General features: G+C 51.2%; 2 protein-coding genes across 2 annotated transcripts in view; one reads left to right on the top strand and one right to left on the bottom strand.

Annotated features, from left to right (window-relative positions):
* The window catches only part of SCN3B (sodium voltage-gated channel beta subunit 3), a 34,306-nt gene extending 15,077 nt beyond the window's left edge, over nucleotides 1-19,229 (top strand). Inside the window, exon 6 of the mRNA XM_029074431.2 lies at nucleotides 19,191-19,229. The gene's annotated coding sequence lies outside the window, so the exon portion shown is untranslated. The remainder of the gene's footprint in view (nucleotides 1-19,190) is intronic.
* Nucleotides 1,754-20,145, bottom strand: part of GRAMD1B (GRAM domain containing 1B) — a 188,129-nt gene continuing 169,737 nt past the window's right edge. Inside the window, 16 exon segments of the mRNA XM_039913485.1 lie at nucleotides 1,754-5,886; nucleotides 6,355-6,436; nucleotides 7,195-7,308; nucleotides 8,822-8,912; nucleotides 9,647-9,718; nucleotides 9,721-9,738; nucleotides 9,741-9,794; nucleotides 9,797-9,847; nucleotides 10,804-10,907; nucleotides 12,702-12,844; nucleotides 13,670-13,788; nucleotides 14,392-14,424; nucleotides 14,427-14,534; nucleotides 15,468-15,651; nucleotides 16,905-17,061; nucleotides 18,041-18,156. Of these exon segments, the coding sequence (XP_039769419.1) occupies nucleotides 5,791-5,886; nucleotides 6,355-6,436; nucleotides 7,195-7,308; nucleotides 8,822-8,912; nucleotides 9,647-9,718; nucleotides 9,721-9,738; nucleotides 9,741-9,794; nucleotides 9,797-9,847; nucleotides 10,804-10,907; nucleotides 12,702-12,844; nucleotides 13,670-13,788; nucleotides 14,392-14,424; nucleotides 14,427-14,534; nucleotides 15,468-15,651; nucleotides 16,905-17,061; nucleotides 18,041-18,156 (1,542 nt within the window). The 3' untranslated portion in view covers nucleotides 1,754-5,790.

Genomic DNA, 20,145 nt, shown 5'->3' with positions numbered 1-20,145 from the left:
ACCCGAACGGTCTTTACTAATTCCACCTAGGACCCAAATGACAGGGTGTCCCTGCAGGCAAGGTGAGGTTCTGGGTGAGTAGCCACCATGTCCAGCCAGACTGAAACCCACAGGCAAGATATTCCCCAAAGGCTACTGTCTCCTTGAACAACCTTGCCTCGTACATAGACTGAGTATGACAGGCAGGTATGCCCCATGCGGGGTCATGTTGTGGACACAATGCAGACATCCTTGAAGGTTCCAGCCAAATGATCACTGGCCCAATTTCAAGTCTCCCATAAAATTGCACTGTTTCTTGGCTCATCACTGCCACTATTGTCTGAGTACTGCAGCTGCTTCACTGGAGCCTGACCAGCTCTCACTGTACCAAATTTTTTTGAGGGGGAAGAGGGTGGGCTTCCTGTTCAATCCAATAAAGGTGTCCCTATGAATATCCCAATCAGCTCTTGATTGATTATAGGAAATGACTGATAGACACTGATTCAAGTCGATGAGCATTAGAGGCATGTGTCAAAGGTGGTGAATTGGTTCTCTCCTGGACATCAGTGAGCCATCTGGAGAGGGGTGCTAGCTCTTTGTAGGATCAATCCATCAATCAATCAATGGTATTTATTGAGTACTTACTGTGTGCAAAGCACCATACCAAGTGCTTGGGAGAGTACAATCCAGAGTTGGTAGACAAGTTCCCTGCCCGCAAAGAGCTTACAGTCTAGAGGAGAGACAGACATTATAATGCATTATGGATATGTACTTAAGTGCTGCCAGGGAGAAACCCAAGTAACATTTCTATTGGTCTGACACCCAGTGTTCTCATGCCTTGGTAATATGTTGTAAGTAGAGATGCCCAGCTGCACTGGGACAAAAGAGAACAATACTCCCGGGCCCTGAAGTGACATCAATCCAGATCCCTGCCCAAGCCCAAAGGGGCTGGGAAATCCCATCCAAATCAGTTCTTTACGACTCATCATTTCTTCTAAGCCTGCCCACTTCTCTCAAAGACCAACCTGCATGCCCCTGCACTCAGAATGAAAAGTTGTGGCACCTCCAACCACAAGATGGTTTAGAGCAACATCCATCCCAAAGCGCTGGATTTTCCAACACTGTCCATCAGGATAGTCATCAGTTTAGTGCTGACTTGGGCTGATGTGCTGGAATGAGCTCATGGCACTTCAGTAAACCCCAGGGTTTCCATTCCAGTGGCTACAAAGCCCCAGCAGGAGAGCAAACCAGCACCTAGACCCCCAATTCCTGGGACAGCATGGAGGCATAATTGTGGTGCTTGTTAAGCAATATGTGCTAAGCACTGTAGGAAACACTAGAGTAGATACAAGATCATCAGGTCACATAGCCTAAGGAGGCGGGAGAACAGGTATTGAATTCCCATTTTACAGTTGAGGAAACTGAAGCCCACAGAAGTTGTGTCTTGTCTGACACCTGGACTCCAGGAGTATGGAAAGGGTGAGGTCCCTGGTGAAAGGAATATGCCTGACCTTGTCCCGCTCCCCCAACCTTCTTCCCAAAAGGGGCAGGATTTTTGGAGAAGCAGGGGGCAGTTCAGGCTATCATCACACAGTCCCTCCCAGTGGCCTGGTGCCCCTCCTAGAGCCTGAGTCCGATGTCAGCTTGATGTCCAGTTGGTTTGTCAGGCTGGCACGTCCCACAGTCTTGGGTTTTTATGGTGTGATGGAGTTGCATTAAGTAGACCAGAATTGTCTGGGGCGATGAAATAAAAGAAGCTGGCAACAAACCCACATACCATTTCAATCCTTTTTTTCTTTTAATTCAGAAGAGACTTTCATGGCTCTAGCTACTTTACAATAAGATGTGGCTTGGGAGCCTTTAGAGTTCCTAGGTTCTAGCGGTAAGTTTCACGTTTATCCCACCTAGCGCACAGCACCAGGCTAATACAGGTATTGAGCCAAGCTCAGGTAGTCAAACAACATCAACCCAATTGGCCTTGTTCCCTTCCGTGTGCAACCTGGCTTTAGGGTTCAAAACCACCTCGGCAGGGTCCACTGTGGCCCTTGGCCTCTCCCCTCTCCCCTACTGCAGAGCCAAGGAAGAGTAGGACAGAGTAGCTGGGGTTGGGGAGCATGATCCGTCCAGATCCTGGGAGTTCTGGGGGGTTGCGGGGCTTGAAGATGTGCAAATTCCCTGGAAAATTCTGCCCCTGGTTTTTGCAGCCAGCAACCCACTGCAAGGTGAGTTGCTCAGCTGGGTATCTCCCTGATCTTCTATCTGCTGCCCCTTCCTTCCCCCAGAGTGGGGGGTTTGGAGGGGTGAGGGCCTTGAGCGCCACGTTGTATTGGAGAGGAGTGAAGAAGTTGGGGTAATGAGGTGAAAGCTTTCACATGGAGGGAAGGAGGCCTTCATCAGAGAGAGTCGCTTCAAGTTAGCAGCCGCGACACTGGTCCCAAGAAGACTGGGCCCAAGACCCCAAGTGCTCCCACCCAGCCCAGAGACCCAGAGTTGAGCACTCACATCCAGGATGCGGGTTTTTCCAGAAGGAGTCATTGAGGTAACAGGATGGGCAGAGAGGGGCAGAGAAAGGAGCTCACGAAGTAGAAGTGTGCCAATTGACACTTCCATCAAAAGAAAGCTGTTAAAACCTGATCTTCAAGGAAACAGCCCCTTCGGCCAAGAATGTCTTCCTGGAAGGAAATCCTGGGTGGGAGGGAGTGGGCCTACTCGGAGGGAGGAGGGGGTGATTGTCTCATAGTTGAGACACGGTGAGGGGAGACTTCAGGAGGGGGCTGGCAGGGAGGAGGAGGAGGAGGACAGGAGGAAAAGCTTTGGGGAATCCCCAAAGCTGACTCTCCCTCATGCACTCCCTGCTGGGGAGGCAGGGTTGGGAGAGGAGAGTGCAGGTAGGGCAGTCGGAGGACTGGAGTGGTTTGGGTCAACATGCACTTCTCAAAAAGGGGCACGATATGGCACAGAGGGACACACCCAAACAGCAGCATGGTCTAAGATCCCCACCCCATTCCCCTCACCTGATTGCTAGCAGCTGCCTGAAACACCCCACGCCAGGCCTGAGTAGCCACAGGATTCTCCACCTCCCCCCACCCCATCTCTTGGCCCCTTGCTCAGCCCCAAAGTCCCAGGCTAGCACCTGAACCACTTTGTGCTCCCAGACCATGTTGGAAAATGCTGCCCCACTCAGCTCACAGCACAGATTTCACAGTTCACACAGATCCAGGGCCAGGTTTCCATAAAAGCAACAGCAAGTTGGGGGTCTGAGGGACAGATGGACAGGTGGGGTATAGGAGAGGCTGCAGCAGGATGGGCTGTTTCTAGAGGAGGTTGACTGGTGGAGCCAAAGCTCCCACCCTGACTCCAAACTCACAAAAAGTCCTGGTGAAGAAGCACCTTTCAAAAGAGTCCAGGCAGCCACCCAGTGAGGAGGCAAGAAACCTTCGGGACCTTGCTGGATCTCTTTCATAGCCTGAGTCTTTAAAGCAATCCTACAAAGGGGTCCTAGTCCACCAGGAACATCTCACCAGCCAACCCACCTGCCAGGAGGTATGCGGTGGGCTGCCTGAAACCAGCATTCTTTGTGCTCACTCAGCAAACATTTTACTTGCCCAGAGAGAGTGACTCAATGCCAGGCTACTTTAAAGAGTTTCTTAGGTAAAAAAGAGGCCATTGTTTTGATCCCGCCTTGCAAGCCAGCTATAGACGTAGGCTCCCACCAGTAAGCTAAAGTACAGACTGTTAATTTTCTTGGTTTTACTCTCTGGCCAGTGTGTGATTCTGGGAGAAGGGAGCATCGGATAACTTGGACAGGTAGACCCAGAGGGTCAGATCCCCCCACCACAGTCTTTCTGCTGGATTTTTTGGGCAAGGGAAAGAGGAGACCAATCACTGCCTCCTGCTTTTCAACCACTATGGAGCTTCAGGTCCAGAGTAAAGCATTGCCACCACAGTCTGTCGTGGTGCCTGGAGGCATGGCCAGTGAGGTGGGGGCAGGGTCTGGCTTCCCAAACCTAGGCAGCTGGTCCATCATGACATTGAACCCATGGTTCAGATTGTCCTCAGCGATCCCTAGCACCGCCCACCCCCCCAAAAAAACTCCTTTTAGTGCATACTCAAATTCTCCTAGGTCTCTTCTTCCTTCCACCTTATCTCCCTTGTTCCTAGCTCTAGTTCAGCTCAGTACCTCCCTCTGAAGCCAGGGCCCCTTCTCTCCCAGGACAGATTAAAATTAAATAAATTAGAAAAAAGAGAATAAATTAGATAAATTAAACTGCCTTCCCGGCCAACTTGCAGGGGTGTTTAGCTATCCTGTTCAGGCCTATCCTCTATTTCCTGAGAATAAAGGTCCGGCAACTCCTCCCTCCCTCCAACCTCTGGACTGGCCAGCAGAGCCCGGGGGGAGCAGGCCAGAGAGGTCTTGGCCTCTGGTGTGGTGCCAGTGGAGATAGGAGCCATAGGAAGGTACTGAGAGGAGCTCGAGACACCCGGAACCCGATCAAATCCCTGCATCCCTCCATTGGCAGGAAGGGGAAGTTAGCCTGTCCCCAAGCAGCTGTCCCTGTTCCTTCTACAGTCCCCCCACCCTTCATCCAGACCCCAGCTCTCCCCAAGCAGGCAGGGCTGTTTGCACACAAAGGCTCACCATTTGGATAATTCACTAAGCTCCACTTTGACAGAGTGTGCTAGACCAGACAGAAAAACCTGCAGTCTCTTCCCCTGACCTGTGTCATATTCTGCTCTGGGATCCTCTCCCTGACCTAGGCTTTCCCAGAATCTGATAGAAGCACACTGAATTCCCCAGGGACCCCTCCCTCTAGGCCCAGTCCCTCCTCTGAGGCTGAATGGCCTCTTTGGGCCAGCCTGGGATGAACAAGATCAGAAGCTGGGGTCTCCACTAGAGGGAAATAACATCAGTGGCTTGAAAATAAATTTTAACTCCCTTAGCTCGGGCCAGGATGGCATTACTTGGCTAGATGGGCACGTTGGCTAACAGAAAGCCCACCTGGATTGTGGAGAGAAGGGATGGGGCTGGCAAAGGACAAGAGAGGTCTAGGAGGGGCCCAGAGGGGGCAAACAGCTATGCACAGAGCTCCAGCCTGAGGGAACAGCCTGAGAGGAACAAGGAAGAGAAGCTGAGATCCCAAGGCTGGGGGCCACAGACAAATGAGAAATGAGAAAGGGGACCCTGACCAGCAGGAATTGAGGGCATCAGGGGAAGTAGGGAAGAGGCCCTCCAGGGTCCTCAGTAACAATGCACTGTCTTCCCACTCCCCCCAGCTGGGCTTAGCAGTTTGAAAGTCCTCTCTCTGGTAAAGCTGCAGTCCAGCCCATTCTTGTGATGGCGCCAGGTCGCCCTCAGAGCCCACCCTCTTCAAAGCCTGGCATCCCCTTCAATTAGGAGGCCAGGGTGAGCTTGAGCTCCGGGCTCGATGTTCAGTAGCATCGTACGTACCAGTGTCCCAAGAAAACCAAGCAGGGGCAGGGTGTTTTGTTCTCAACTGCTCTTGTTCTGGGGTGGTTTTGGCCTGCCAGCAAGGGGGTGGGCTTAGGGTGAGGAGTGGGTAGGCCCCCACTGCAGTCACTGGAGCTTCGATTCCAGATGCTCTTGGACCAGGGCAGAAACACTTCTCCATCAGGCAGCAGAGTGGACAGCCTTGCTCCGTGACCAGGTACATAGGCTTTATCTCTTTTAAAATCTGTATTAATATATATTTATATTCTGTATATATATATATATATATTTATATATATTTATACGGTCTATGTACAAGTATTGCACAGAGGCCCCCCGGGCCCGCCCTGGCCCCTGCCTGGTCAATGGAAGCGATGCCTCTTCTCCTCCTCGCTTTCTCGACACATAGTCCCGAGATTCTGATGCTGTCTCTGCAGGTTGACCAGAGAGTCTTTCATCTGCAAAATGAAACTGAATGAAGTGGATGCTCCCAGGGTGTCTCAGGAGAACAGTCTCCCTACTTCTCCACCCCCCTGATCTGGCCTGGGAGCCTTGGGATGGCAGAATCCCCCAAAGGTCCTCACAACCCAGCCCCTCGCTTTCAGATACATCCCCTTAAACGGTGTTGCAGTGGAGGACAATTCCAGCCGACCTCCTTCAAGGAACCTGTTCCAATGTCCCCTGGCCTGTTGGGCTGAAAAGTCCTTACCAATATCTGCCCTAAATCGCACTTGCAGTCAATTCAGGCCATTTCCTCGAGGTAGTCGTCAGTGGGACAGTACTCGCCCGACAGTCCAGTAGAGGTTTAGGCCGGGAGCGAGAGGCAAAGATGCCAGTTGGGAAAGGTGGGGAGAGCTATCAGTCAGGGGAGCCTTAACACTTCCTCTTGGATTGGGGAGGCCCTGAGAGGTGAGAGGGGTTCTCACCTGGTCCAGCAGCATCACTGAGGATTTTGATTATTTCCTTCCATTTTGTAGCTCCGTGTCATTGATACTTTTTGTTGGGAATCTAAGAGTTGGGCGCCATTCCGTCTGGGATTGTGGTTAGCCTGGAAGTTGGATCAGGGAGAACAGATGAAGCTCTGCTCAGAGGGTCACCCTCCATCCCTGGGACCGCTAAAAACAGAGAACTGCAGGGCAGGGCAGCAGAGCCCAGAGCCCTCCCAAAGCCCTTGCCTTCCCTTTGGCTGAGGTCCAGTTAGAGGACAGCAAACTGGTAAGCTCTACATTGGTATGCTCCTTGAGGGCAGAGAGATGTCTACCAACTCTGTTGCACTCTCCTAAGTACCCTGGCACGTGGCCTAGAAGATACAGCAGGGGGCCAGGGGAGTCAGAAAGACCTCGGTTTAAGTCCTGGCTCCATCGCTTGTCTGCTGTGTGACCTTGTGCAAGTCACTTAACTTCTGTGTGCCTCAATTACCTCTGTACTAAGTGCTGGGAATCGATACAATACACATCATCATCCTCATCAATCGGTACTTATTAAGCACTTACTATGTACAGAGCACAATACCAGGTACTTGGAAGAGTACAACAGAGTTGGTAGACATGTTCCCTGCCCACAATGAGCTTAGTCTAGAGGGGAGAGGGACATTAATATAAATACTTAAAATATATCAAATTTAAAGACATGTACATAATTGCTGTGGGTTTGAGGGTGGGCAAATATAAGCATATTGATCCCAGTCCCTTCCATGGAGTTCACAGTCAGGGAAGCTTCCAGAAGAGCTGAAGAGGAGGGGATAGAGCAGACAGGAGCTGGCTTACCTCTCTTGGAATCGTTTCAACCCCTGCCCACAACCTGTAAGGGTCTGGGTGGTGTGATTCCAACATCCAGAGCTTGTAAAACAGCAACAATTCAGAATGACAAGCAGCACCAAACTGAGGGAGGCAGAGAGCAGAGAGAGAGAGATATGAAACCATGACACTTTAGAGAGGCAGAGACCTCAGTCAAGGACAACTGGCATCTCCTCCACCTTCAGAAGTTCCAAAACCCGTGCCTTGCCCTCCCTGGAGCCCCCCCTCCCACCCCAGTTCCCTAGGGAAAGAGGAGACGAAGAATACTTCCTCTGTCATGTGAAGGAGAAAGTGAAAAGATGGGAGGTGTGGGAAGAGGGAGGAGAGGGAAAGGGAGAGATAGAGAAGAGAGAAAGGGGACAGAGAAGAGTTACAGAGACAGTGGGGAGAGGAATGGACACACGGCAGAAGGGGCCAACCCATAAGGGTGCAGAGTGCAAGCCCAAACACAGGGAGGAAAATAAAGAGGTAAAATCAGAAGACAGTACCTGGAAAACTAAAATCCTAATGGGAGCAGGGAGAGAAAATAGAGGGAGGAGGAGGACATTAGGAGAAACAGGCTGAAGAGGGAGAAGGGAATGCAGAGGAGAGGAAGAGATATTACACTGAAAGAGACAGGGAGAAAGGAGAGAGATTACTGGGGCAGGTGGGCCCCCACCTGAGGGAGTTCAAGCTCAGAAAGAGTAGCTTCCTCAGCATGAGGAGTTTGCTCGACATCTTTTTTCCTTTTCGCCTTATGAAGGGCCAATGCCAAGGTTAAGCCCTGTTTTTGAAGGGTCTACTGGGGTTTTACCGACCAATAGGGGAGACACATGAAGATGGCAGCAAGCTGGGCACAGAACTTTCTTGACGGTGCTGCAGTTTAGCTGGACTGCAGGATTCGGAATCCCTAGAGAACCATCAGTGCCAGAGCCGCAGGGACGCCTATAAATACTTCTGGCTGGGACCGTGTCCAATTCCTGCCCCTGGCAGGGCCTTAAGAATCAGGGCCTATATTGAAGGGCTAGATGGGAGTGGAGAGTCACAAATATAGAGAGAAGCAGAGGCCGAAAAGGAAAGTGAGGACAAGAGACAGAAGCAGAGAAAGACTGAAACGACAACAAAAAAGAGAGATGGTGGCTAGAAGGAAGAGAATTAGAATGAGGAAGAAAGACTGATGGGCAGAATGCAAAAAGAGGAAGTGAAGGACAAGAGGAACAAAGAAGAAAGGAGACAGAGGCCAAGAGAGGCAGTGGCCAATAAACACAGAGACAAGAGACAGAGGGAGAGGCTGATAGTCATACACATACATACACGCACACACGTTATAGAGGCAGAGATACGGACAGAAATCATTAAACACAGAGGCAAAGAAGTAAAGGCAGAGAGAAACAGAAGTAGAGGTAGAGGAGGCAGCAGAGGAAGACCAGGAGAACCAGAAAGGGCACTAAGGTAAAGAGCAGACAGCGAAATTGAGAGGGACAGAGAAAAGAAAGAGACAATCGACAGAAAGGGAGGGAAGAACAGAGGGAGAGCTGGACTGGGCGAAGGGGCTGTGACTAGCCTCAAGCCACTAGCCACTTGGGGTGCGGCAGGCTGGGGGCAGGGAGTTCCTTACACACAGCTGATAATGAGCAGCAGCTTGGAGACGCTCTGCAGGTGGATGCCTTCGGAGTTCTCCTCGGGGATGAGCCGCGTCTGTGTGGAGCCTGTGAAGAGACCGCAGTGTGTCCTTCCTTCCTTTGCCAGCCAGGGAGTGTACCCCACCCCTTTGGGAGGGGCAGGCACGAAATTAGGGAGCCCGGGGATCTGAGCAGTGGCTGATTTTGTAACTACCAAACCCGGGTCCTGGAATCGCAGCCCCCATGTTTCCTCATTATTATTATTGATAATAATAATAATAATGGTATTTGTTGAGCACTTACTACGTGTCAGACACTGTACTAAGCACTGGGTGGATACAAGCAACTCAAGTTGGACACAGTCCTTGTTCCATGTGGGGCTCACAGTCTCAATCCCCATTTTACAGATGAAGAAACTGAGGCACAGAGAAGTAAAGTGACTTGCCAAAGTCACACAGCAGACAAGTGGCAGATCTGGGATTAGAACCCATGACCTTTCTCTTGCAGAGGAATTGGTCCAGCAGCCCCCTTCATTTTACTCTATCCCCAGAGGGACTGAGTGGCATTGCTCTGGCAGCAAGCTATGTGGAGGGGCCTGAAGGGAGATTCTGGCCTCGGCTGGTTCCCAAGCAGGGGAAAGGGAAGAAGTGAGGAGGGGCAGGGGAGATGGGGAGGGTGAGTATTTGGACATGCAGATCATAGGCAAAGCAACATGCAAATTAGCTTCTATTGGAGGTGAGAGGGAGGGACATCAAGAGTTCAAGTTCATCAATTTCAGGGGATTGCTGGCCTTTCTCCCGGCCCACTGTGGCCCTGCGCACCTGCCACGTGCTTGGTTCTGCGCCCCACCTCCTCGTCGGTGGGGGTGGTGACGGGGCTCATCACCTCCTCAAGTGGGGGACACGCAGGTGGGGTGGGGCCTCTTCCTCCTCCTCAGGGCAGAGACTTTGCCAGCCTTCTCCTTGGGGATTGTCGATGCACTTCTGCCAAATAGGTGCTCTCTGTTTTGGTCAGCTCACTTTCTGTCATGGGGGAAAGACAGTCCCCATTACAGGCCTGAGTGGGCCCCAGCCACCCTGCCACTCTCCCTGCTCCAACCCAGCATTGCCCGAGCTATCCTGCTGCTCTCTGGGCTCCATCCCAGCATGCTTCTAGCTTCCCTGAGGCTCTCTTGCTCCATTCTGGCACCCCTTGAGCTTCCATGACACTTCCACCTCCAATCCCAGCATCTTCCAGTTTCCCTGACACTCTCCCAGTTCCATCCTAGCCACCCCCTGAGCAACAGCCCACTGCTCTACTGGCTCCACCCCAGCATCTTCTCAGCTTCCCTGCGTGCTCTCCTGGCTCCAACCTGGCACCTCCTCAGCTTCCATGCCACTCTTCCAATTCCATCCCAGTAGCCCTGAGGCAGGCAGGGTTGCTGGGACCCTCTCCTCAATGCTTCAGCTGTGTGTAAAGGCACCTTCGGGCCTCTAAATGAAGTTTCCGAGCTTCCAAAAATTCTCCAGTCTTAGGTTCTAACAGACCCTTTCCCCTGGCTGCGGAGAGCCATGTGGCTGCTCAAACATGCTAGGCGAGAAGAGTATACACACACACACACACACACACACACACACACACACATTCATTCATTCAATTGAATTTATTGAGCGCTTACTGTGTGAAGAAAACTGTACTAAGCACTTGGGAAGTACAATAAATAGAGACAATCCCTGCCCACAAATGGGCTCACAGTCTAGAATCAGGGAGATGGACACCAAAACATGTAAACAGGCATCAGTAGCATCATTATAAATAACCACACATCAGTGTGGGCACACACACACCACACATAGATGCAAACACACTACAAACACACACACATGCCCACACATATGCACTCTCTCCCTCACCCCAGTTAGATCCCTCCTTTCACACTCCCCACTATTTCCATCCTGTTCCTGCTCCCATCCTTCCCAAATAGTGACTCCAGCCTTACCCAAGTGGCGGAAGTATTCCTCCAGACCACTCCAAAAGTTTTTTTCGATGAAGGTCTTCACCAAGCCCCAGGGCTGCTTCCTGTAGCGCAGTTCTGTTGAAATCCTGCGAACAAACCCAGAGGTTCAAGCCACATCCCCAGGAGCAGTCTTAGCCTAGAGCAAGACCAAGCCACTTTCTCCCCCACCATCATGAGGCCCCTATGGGGACTGCACCTGGTTGGGCACTGATGCGGCCGTTGGAAATAATAATAATAATAATAAATAATGTTGGTATTTGTTAAGTGCTTACTATGTGCCAAGCACTGTTCTAAGTGCTGGGGTAGACACAGGGGGAATCAGGTTGTCCCACGTGGGGCTCACAGTCTTAATCCCCATTTTACAGGTGAGGTAACTGAGGCCCCGAGAAGTAAAGTGACTTGCCCAAAGTCACACAGCTGACAAGTGGCTGAGCGGGGATTCGAACCCATGACCTCTGACTCCAAAGCCCATGCTCTTTCCACTGAGCCACGCTGCTTCTCTGTTGCTTGGAAGAGAGGCAGCCAAATGATAAGACCACACATCCAGGGCAGATCTGGTCTGAAAAGAAACCAGGGCCTTATAACCATGACTTGGTTTCAGTGATCCAGTTTAGAGCAGGAAGGTTAGAGCTGAGACCCTGGGAATTTTAGGCAGATTGCTTAATTTCATGTTCCCAAGATGTTTCCATTTGACCCACATTAATTTCCCTTTCCCAAAGTTATTTAAAGTCGCCCCACCAGGAAACTGAAATTCAGGGTCGGGGGCAGGTCTGAAAGGGAGAGAGGGAGAGAGGAGAAGGAGAGAGAGAGAGAGTGTGTGTGTGTGTGTGTGTGTGTGTGTGTGTGTACTGAAGTTGAATGTTGCCCCTGATAGTACAAGTATAGAATGGGGTGGGGAGGGGTAAAAGAATTCAACAAGGGCAGATAGATGCTGACCACCACCCTGATCTCAATCCCTCACATCCTTCTAAAGTTTGCAGCTTTGATGGCATCAGCACAATTTCAGGTAATCTGATGGGACGTACATGGGAAGGGCAACCTTATAAGGCCCTGCTCCTGGCCCCCAGGCCTTCACTCCTGCTCTGCTACTCCCTCTCCTTTTCCCTTCCAGTGGTCCCCTGTTCCATGCTCTGAACCATACTCCTTGCGCTCCAGTGCCTTTTGAATGCAACCGAGGCAGGCCAATGGACATCAGCTTCCTGTTCCTTCTTAGGGACTCACTATTTATCATTCCAAGGTGAGGCTTCCCCAGACAATGGGCCAGAGCAGCTCCTGGCCCATTTGTTTGGCTTGCTGCTTTTTAGCAAGTCTGGAGATTAGTCGTTCCATCCACCACCCACCCAGGACCCATAAAGGAGAGTCTGAGATGCCCCCTTCTCCTCTCCCAGATGGAGAGGAGAGAGGCTAGAACACCCCAGTCTTCCTAGTCGATCAATCAATAAACCAAATTTACTGAGTGCTTACTGCGTGTAGAATACTGCACTATGTTTAGTCCAAGAGAAGGCTTGGGAAAGTACACCAGAGTTAGCAGATACGCCCAGCCCTGCACCCAAAGGAACTTGCAACCCAGAGAGATCTAGACCGGCAGTGGTTTGGGAACCTGTTTGTGAACCAAGTCTGTTATATTTGGTCAGACTCAGACTATCTGCTACCTTTGGAGAGGGAAACCTGATGATGTTGGATCTCTCCAAGTACTCAGTGCAGTGCTCGGCACAGAGTAAGAATTTAACAAATATCACAGTTATTATTATTATTATTGCCATTCTCCCCCTGAGTCCACAGGACCTGTCACCTCACACTCCCCTCACCCTCACTAAGGCCACCCCCGCGCCACCAGAACATCCACCTTTCTCGAGGGAGGTTGGGAGAAGGGAACATACCTGAGTCGGCTCTTGTTCCTGGCCACACGGGTCAGGGTGTAGCGGTTGATTGTGTAGAAGTAATCATGGTAGGGAACGTCATGGGTCAGCACCTCTGCATCGATCACATAGCACTCACTCTCCTGGCTGGCCTTGTACATGGTCTGCAGACAGGGATGAGCCAGGGGGATTGGTATGAGAGCAGGCCAGCAGCCCTTGGGAGAAGGGAGCTTGGCAGATCACCCCCAACACACACCCTCAGAATCCTGGGCTGCAGAGTGATGGTTTAATTCTGCTATCCCTGATTCACTGGATGATCTGGGGCAAGTCACTCATCCACTCTGGGCCTCAGTTCACCATTCATAAAATGGGGGTTAAAATCCCCACCTCTACCACTTTTTGGAGAAGCTTGGGAAGTACATTAGATGAGGGGTATAATAGCTTTGGAATCTTCATTAGAAGATAGTGCTAAATACAAGATGGGAGGCCGAGGTGCATGAGATTATCATTATTGTATTGTCTGCCAGAACCGAAACTGTTCCCCTTGTTTTGAGTAGCATGAGGCACTCCTGGAGGCTTTTCACAAGACACTCACGGAACAACTTAGGAATCACAATTGTTTGATAATTAATTTTTTAGCTGTTTCCCCAGTTCATCCAAGCCAACAAACTGACCCGCCTTGAGTTGGGGTAGGAGAGGCGATTTCCCTCATGTAGTAGTTGGGAAGCTGAGGCCTAGTAAAGGAAAGCAGGCTGTATAAGATCACACAGCCCACAAATCCACAGCCCAAGTGTGAGTGGAATCCAGACATCCAGGATCCCAGCCCAGAGAGTCTTTAATTAGAAGCTCCCATCCTGGGAATTTGAGGGCAGCAGAATTGCTGCAATTACCCAGACCTCAGGTCTGTTCAGCTCTCCTCAGTGTCATTTATCCTATCATCAAAATTCTCAAGCTGCAGTCTGGTTGCTTCCTCTTGGTGTGGCACTCACCTGTGTTTCTGTGACCGTGGCAGTTTTGGGAGCCAGAGGGTTCGTGAGGGTGATGGTGTAGAGAATGACCCGGCTCTGGTTCCCACTCTCCTCTTTCTTCCACGGATGAAAAATTATATCTGGGAGCAGCAGGGGAAAAAAGGCCACACTGTTTTCATTTCTAGTCCAGCCCCGCTCCTCCCAACTGCTCTTTGAGTTCTTGGGAGCAGCCAATAGGAGCAAGAGCAGGAGGGAGGGAGAGTAAGAGAGGGGCAAGAGGGGGAAGGAGGGGAAGAAAGGGGCAGGGTGGTGAGAGGGTCAGAGAACCTGAGCAGAAAGAGCCCTATTGTGGCATTGCTGGGATTCTGGAATAAACTCAAGGAATTTGGACCTTTCTCGGGTAAGGGCAGGAAGCCTTGGGACCTCCCACTTAGCTGTTGATGACACTAAAGCTACTGTGTGATGGGGGTGAGGGCGAGGGACTGCTCCCCTGGGACGGGCCTCCACTCCCTCTCTCAGAGCTGCCCCACCCAACCACCCACACACATCCTGGCAGAGCAGTGAGAAGAGACAGAGAAGGGTGGTTTCCTGGGCAGAAGGCCCTTCCCTCTTCTGAGGCCATGGCAGGGCCTGGGGAGGCACAGTGGAGGGGCCTGACTCCATGGGAGTCTGGGAAAGGAGGCTGGGGGAGGCAGGGCCTGGAAATCTGCTCAGAAGGCTCACTGGAGTCTGGTCCAACTGACCAGAGAAGCGGCGTTGCTCCATGAAGTCCGCTGGAAGGGTGAGTCGGTGAAAAGCAGGTCGTAGAGTTTGTCCACACTAAAGTTGAACACCTCATTCACGTACTGCCGGCCACTCAGGTCCTCGTAGAAAGCCTGAACTTCCCTGTGACCCAGAGCAGAAAGCTAAGGATAAGGGAATCTCCCAGGTTGGTAGTAAGGGGGTCCAGTCGGGATTCCCATCTTTTTTACAGCAATCTCGTGGCCGGTTGGCCCCCTTCCTTCATTCAATCGCATTTATTAAGCACTGTTCTAAGCGCTTGGAAAGTACAATACAACAATGACCCTTGGATCATTGCGGTCAAAACAAAGGGTAGCTGGGCTTTGCAGTATTATTTGTTCTCTAGTCTGGACTATCATTACCCACCAATTGGCCCGGAGGAGACCCTCTCAATAAGGAATCAGCTACTATCATTTGCTCCTCTGGAGTCAGTGGTGACTTTTCTTCTCTTGGGCAGAATTTGGTAGTTTACTGATGACTGGGCATTAGGGTGGTTTGCTCAAAACCAACAGAAAGAAACACTTCTTCCCTAGTGGATGGTGAGCTGATGGAAAATGTTCCCACAGGAGTTGGGGCTGGAAAGGTAGGCTGGTTCAGAGGATTTGGATAAATATATGGGCTCTGGGTACCCAGTGATTATTAAGCTGTGAAGTATGGCCTCGAAATAGTCATGCCGAAACATGAGGGCAGCTGTCCACGAGGGCAACTATTCACTGTTCTTCCAGCATCTTTGGGTCGCCCATCAGGGACCGAGTACATTTGCACGTCGGCAGCCCAACCTTTTGGTAGTTCTACAGGGCAGTTTTTTCAGCTTTCTCTTTATGGTGTGGTACTGGACTAATCTCCTCCTGTACCCCTGGAGATGGTGGGAATGATGCAAAAAATTCAGGACAGTGATAGAAAACCACATGGGGGCAATGCACAACAAACAGTAAACACTCCTTCACTAAAGAACCCATAGTTTCCTGGTTGAAAATCTCCATCCCGGCCTTCTTTGTGACAAGGGGATGAATCAGGCCCTGGGCTCCCCCAGCTCTGCCTTCATCATGAGTGTCCGAAGAGTCGCTGAGCTCGGTGGGAATGTCCTCTTGTTGTAAGTCCAACGAGGGTGAGTTGACGCCGATCATCTCGATTTTTTTCCTCAACTGATGTTGGCGAGACTGAGCTCCGGCTCCAGGGGGCATCCTCCTCCAACACCTCTCCTCCAGGGGCAGACCATCAAACTGGATTGGGGAAACATTGGGGAGGATCGAATTCTTTCCCAGGGGACTGCCTCCCAGACCATGCTACAGGAGGGGTTAGGCAGTGCCCGGGCCCAGGCCATCCTCCAGGAAAATGCAGCTGTCTCTGCAGTGGACCCTTCTTTGCCAGGGGTTGGCAGGAAGTGGGACATCCTGGATATTCTTGGTTTTCCAGCCAACTAGTTGTGGATCCTCTCGGTGAAACTATTCAAAGCCCCTTTGGGACTTGAAGAATATTCCAGGGGTTCAAGTCAGCCATGACTTGAGGAGTCGAGAGTCAACCAGAACCACTTAGGAGGCCCCAGAAATGCCTCAGGCCTTTTTGAAGGTAGAGGCAACCAAGAAGAACCAGTCTAATTCCGGTTCTAAACCAGCTCCGCCATTTATCAGCTGGGTGACTTTGGGCAAGTCACAAAACTTCTCGTGCCTCATCTCTAAAGACTGTGAGCCCATGTGGGACAACCTGATTACCTTGTATCTACCCTAGTGCTTAGAAAAGTGCTTGGCACATAGTAAGAGCTTAACAAATAACCATCCATCAGCCCAGGTGGAGTGGATTAAGCAGGAAGGGTGATTGCCCTAACCATCTTCAGGGCAGGAGTCCAGAGTGTTTTGAAAATTCCAAGGGACACATGTTCCCTACGACACTCCGGAGTTTTAACAAAAAGTCCTTCCTAATGTTTTCCTACTGAAACTCTTCCAGGGATTTGATAGTTTGGGCATGGAGAACATGCACTCAGAAGCCTCTTCTCAAGGGTTCTGGGAAGGGGGATACTGAATGGAGGTTCTGTGAGATCCTCCCCATTGTTTCAAAGCCCTGGGAGGGTGGGGGGTTGTTGGCTTAAATAGACTCCTAACCCTAGGCTGCCAGTGGCCCTGGAAACAGGAAGGCCTAATGCTCCTAGATTCCAAAACACTGACCTGGCTTCATGTTTGCAGCACCTCACTCTTCCCTGCCATTCCCAGAAATAAATTAACAAGGCACCTTATTTCATATGTGGGGAAAACAGGAAGTCCATCAAGTTCCATGACTCTCTCTGAGACATCCAGCCGAGTCCTTGGAGCCAGGATCGGCATCTGAGTTACTGAGTGGCCCGGCAACAATCACAGGCAGCAAAGAATGGGTTATAAGTGAAGACTGGGTTGAGGGTGGTGGGAGACTGGGACTAGACTGGGGAAGCAAGGCTGGCCATCTGAGTGGAATAGGGGCAAGAGCTGGGGCCAGGGCTTCCTACCGAAATAGGGGCTTCGCTGCTCCCGGTGGAAGTGAGTGTGCTGTTGGTGATGGATTTCTTAGGAATCTGTGGGCTGGCATCTGCCTTGGCTTCCACGCTGCTTTTGGAAGAGCTGTCGTTCACCTCGTTTTCCTCGACTGGGATTTCTTCACAATAGCTGGCAGAGGACCGTGGGGAGGAGAGGACAGATAGAGACCCATCAGTGAGTCCATCTCTCCACCATGAGGTCAGCACTCAGCACACCGCTCCCAGGCCCCAGACCATTGTGGGGACCAAGAAGAGTCCAGCTCACTCTTGCTGAGTGCTGTGGCCAATGCACTGCAGTCCTTAACTTGCCCTCTGGTAGCTGTGGGCAGGATATCCTTGCTTAGATAAAAGGTATCTGCCAGGCTGGGTAGAGTAGTAGATATGGGCTAATGCACCAGTGTGCATGGCTAGTTCCTCATGGAATCACAAAAGCCTGGGCTGGAAGGGACAAGGAAGGGACCAGGCAACTGAAGAGATCACCCAGACCATCTCCCTGCCTCCAGAGAGGGCCACCCCTGAACCATCCCAAGACCTCCAACCTAGTCACTAGTCATTATCAATCTTTTAGCCCTGAACACATTATTAGTTAGTGTTCAATGAACTTATGAAGCAGTATGGTCTGGTGGATAGAGCACTGGCAATGCAAACTTAAATAGTAAACACTCCCTTCAGAAGGACCTAGGTTCTAGTCCCGGCCACACCACTTGTCTGCTGTGTGACCCTGGGCAAGTCACTTCACTTAGCTGTGACTCAGTTCCCTCATCTTTAAATGGGGATTATGACTGTGAGCCCTATGCGGGACAGGGACTATGTCCAACCCAATTGGCTTGTATCCCCAGTGCTTAGTACAGTGCCTGGCACATAGTAAATGCTTAACAAATACCTTAACTATTATTATTTCTATTATTATAACTGCTATTTCTTCACTGCCCTGGCCTCACTCTGTTGGAGACAGAGTGAAGATTAGAACAAGAGCTCTGAGGTCTCCAGACTTAGAGAGTGTCTCCCACTCACCATTCCCAACTGGAAAGACCTAACCAGATCAGGTCCTAAGGGGCAGGGACAGGAAGCATCCAGCTCGTCAGCCACCCAATCTGGCCCAGGCTCACCCCATGGTGTTGAAGTCATCATCAGGTGGCACATAATCCTCATCGTCACTGGTCAAGCCCAGTTCATTCCCATAACACTGATGGACGAAGTGCCAGAGCTCCTTGGGACAGAGGGGCTGTGGTGGGGAAGGAGATGTGTCTTTGATCAGCCCATGCCATGCCCCCCACCCACCCATGTACCTCCATGCCTCTGCTATGCATTCACCTGCCACTATCAGCCCTCCCTCCCCATTACCCTTTGAAGGGACCAGCCATAGCTCCTGCCTGTTTTCCCCAACCCCATCCCTCCTATCCCACCTCCCCAGGGGGCAGTCTCAGGTTTGGGCTGATTTTGTACTTCTGGACCTGGATGCTAGTAATTCTAAGGGCTTGACCCTTCCTTGCTAGCTCCCTGGATGGGAAATGTTTAACCCTTGCCTGGGGGCAGGCTGAGGAACTACAGAGAAGTTGTGTGGCCTAATGGAAAGAGCACAGGACTGGGAATTGGGGAACCTGGGTTCTAAGCTCAGCTCTGCACTTGCCTGCTAGGTGATCTTGGGCAGTTGACCTCATTTTCTTCAACTGTAAAATGGGGACAAAATACCCATTATCCCTCCATTCCTGCCTCAGACTGTGAGCCCCATGAAGGACAGGGCCTGTGCCTACCTTACTATCTTGCTTCTACTCCAGCACCTGGTACAATGCTTGGAACATAGAAAGTGCTTAGCAAGAAGCATCGTGATTGGCCGAGTGTATAAGCTAATGTACAAATTTAAAAACCTAAGCACTGGACCTAGAGCTCGAGTTTGGAAGTTAGCCAGTGGCCATACAGAAAATGGAATATCCCTTTTTATGGTATTTGTTTTGAACAGTGGTTGACTACTGTTCTAAGTGCTAGGGTAGATACAAGATTATCAGATCAGCCTCAATCCCTGTCTTTCATGGGCTAAGGTCTAAGAGGGAAGGATGGAGGGAGAATGGGTATTTTATCCCATTTTACAGCTGAGGAAAATGAGGTGACCTGCCCAAGTTCACCAGCAGGCAAGTGGCAGAGCTGGGCTAGAACCCAGGTTGCCCAACTCTCAGTCCTGTGCCCTTTTCATTAAGCCATGCTGCCCTCTCAGGGGGTCTCCAGCCCATCCCCACTCAAGGGTGCTCTTCTACCCTTCAGGCTCGCATCTCCTCCTGCCTCCAGGATGTCTCCACCTGGATGTCGGCCCGCCACCTAAAACTCAACATGAGCAAGACTGAGCTCCTCATCTTCCCTCCCAAACCCGGTCCTCTCCCAGACTTCCCTATCACCGTGGATAGCACGACCGTCCTTCCCGTCTCTCAGGCCCGCAATCTCGGTGTCATCCTTGATTCGTCTCTCTTGTTCACCCACACATCCTATCCGTTACCAAGACCTGCCGGTTTCACCTTTCCAATATCGCCAAGATCTGCCCTTTCCTCTCCACCCAAACGGCTACCTTACTGCTACGGGCTCTCGTTATATCCCGGCTAGACTACTGTGTCAGCCTTCTCTCTGATCTCCCCTCCTCCTCTCTCGCCCCACTCCAGTCTATTCTTCACTCCACTGCCTGGCTCATCTTCCTGCAGAAACAATCTGGGCATGTCACTCCCCTTAAACACCTCCAATGGTTGCCTATCAACCTCCACTCATAACAAAAACTCCTCACTCTAGGCTTCAAGGCTCTCCATCACCTTGCCCCTTCCTACCTCTCCTCCCTTCTCTCTTTCTACTGCCCACCCCGCACGCTCCACTCCTCTGCCGCCCACCTCCTCACCGTCCCTCAGTCTCGCCTATCCTGCCGTCGACCCCTGGGCCACGTCCTCCGCGGTCCTGGAACGCCCTCCTCCTCACCTCTGCCAAACTAATTCTCTTTCCCTCTTCAAAACCCTACTTAAAACTCACCTCCTCGAAGAGGCCTTCCCAGACTGAGCTCCCCTTCTCCCTCTACTCCCTCTACCACCCCCCCTTCACCTCTCCGCAGCTTAACCCTCTTTTCCCCCATTTCCTTCTGCTCCTCCCCCTCTCCCTTCCCATCCTCTCAGCACTGTACTCGTCTGCTCAACTGTATATATTTTCATTACCCTATTTATTTTGTTAATGAATTGTACATCGC

This window comes from Ornithorhynchus anatinus, chromosome 11 (assembly GCF_004115215.2).
Source record: "Ornithorhynchus anatinus isolate Pmale09 chromosome 11, mOrnAna1.pri.v4, whole genome shotgun sequence".
Taxonomy (NCBI): domain Eukaryota; kingdom Metazoa; phylum Chordata; class Mammalia; order Monotremata; family Ornithorhynchidae; genus Ornithorhynchus; species Ornithorhynchus anatinus.
This window is presented reverse-complemented; position numbering and strand designations above follow the sequence as displayed.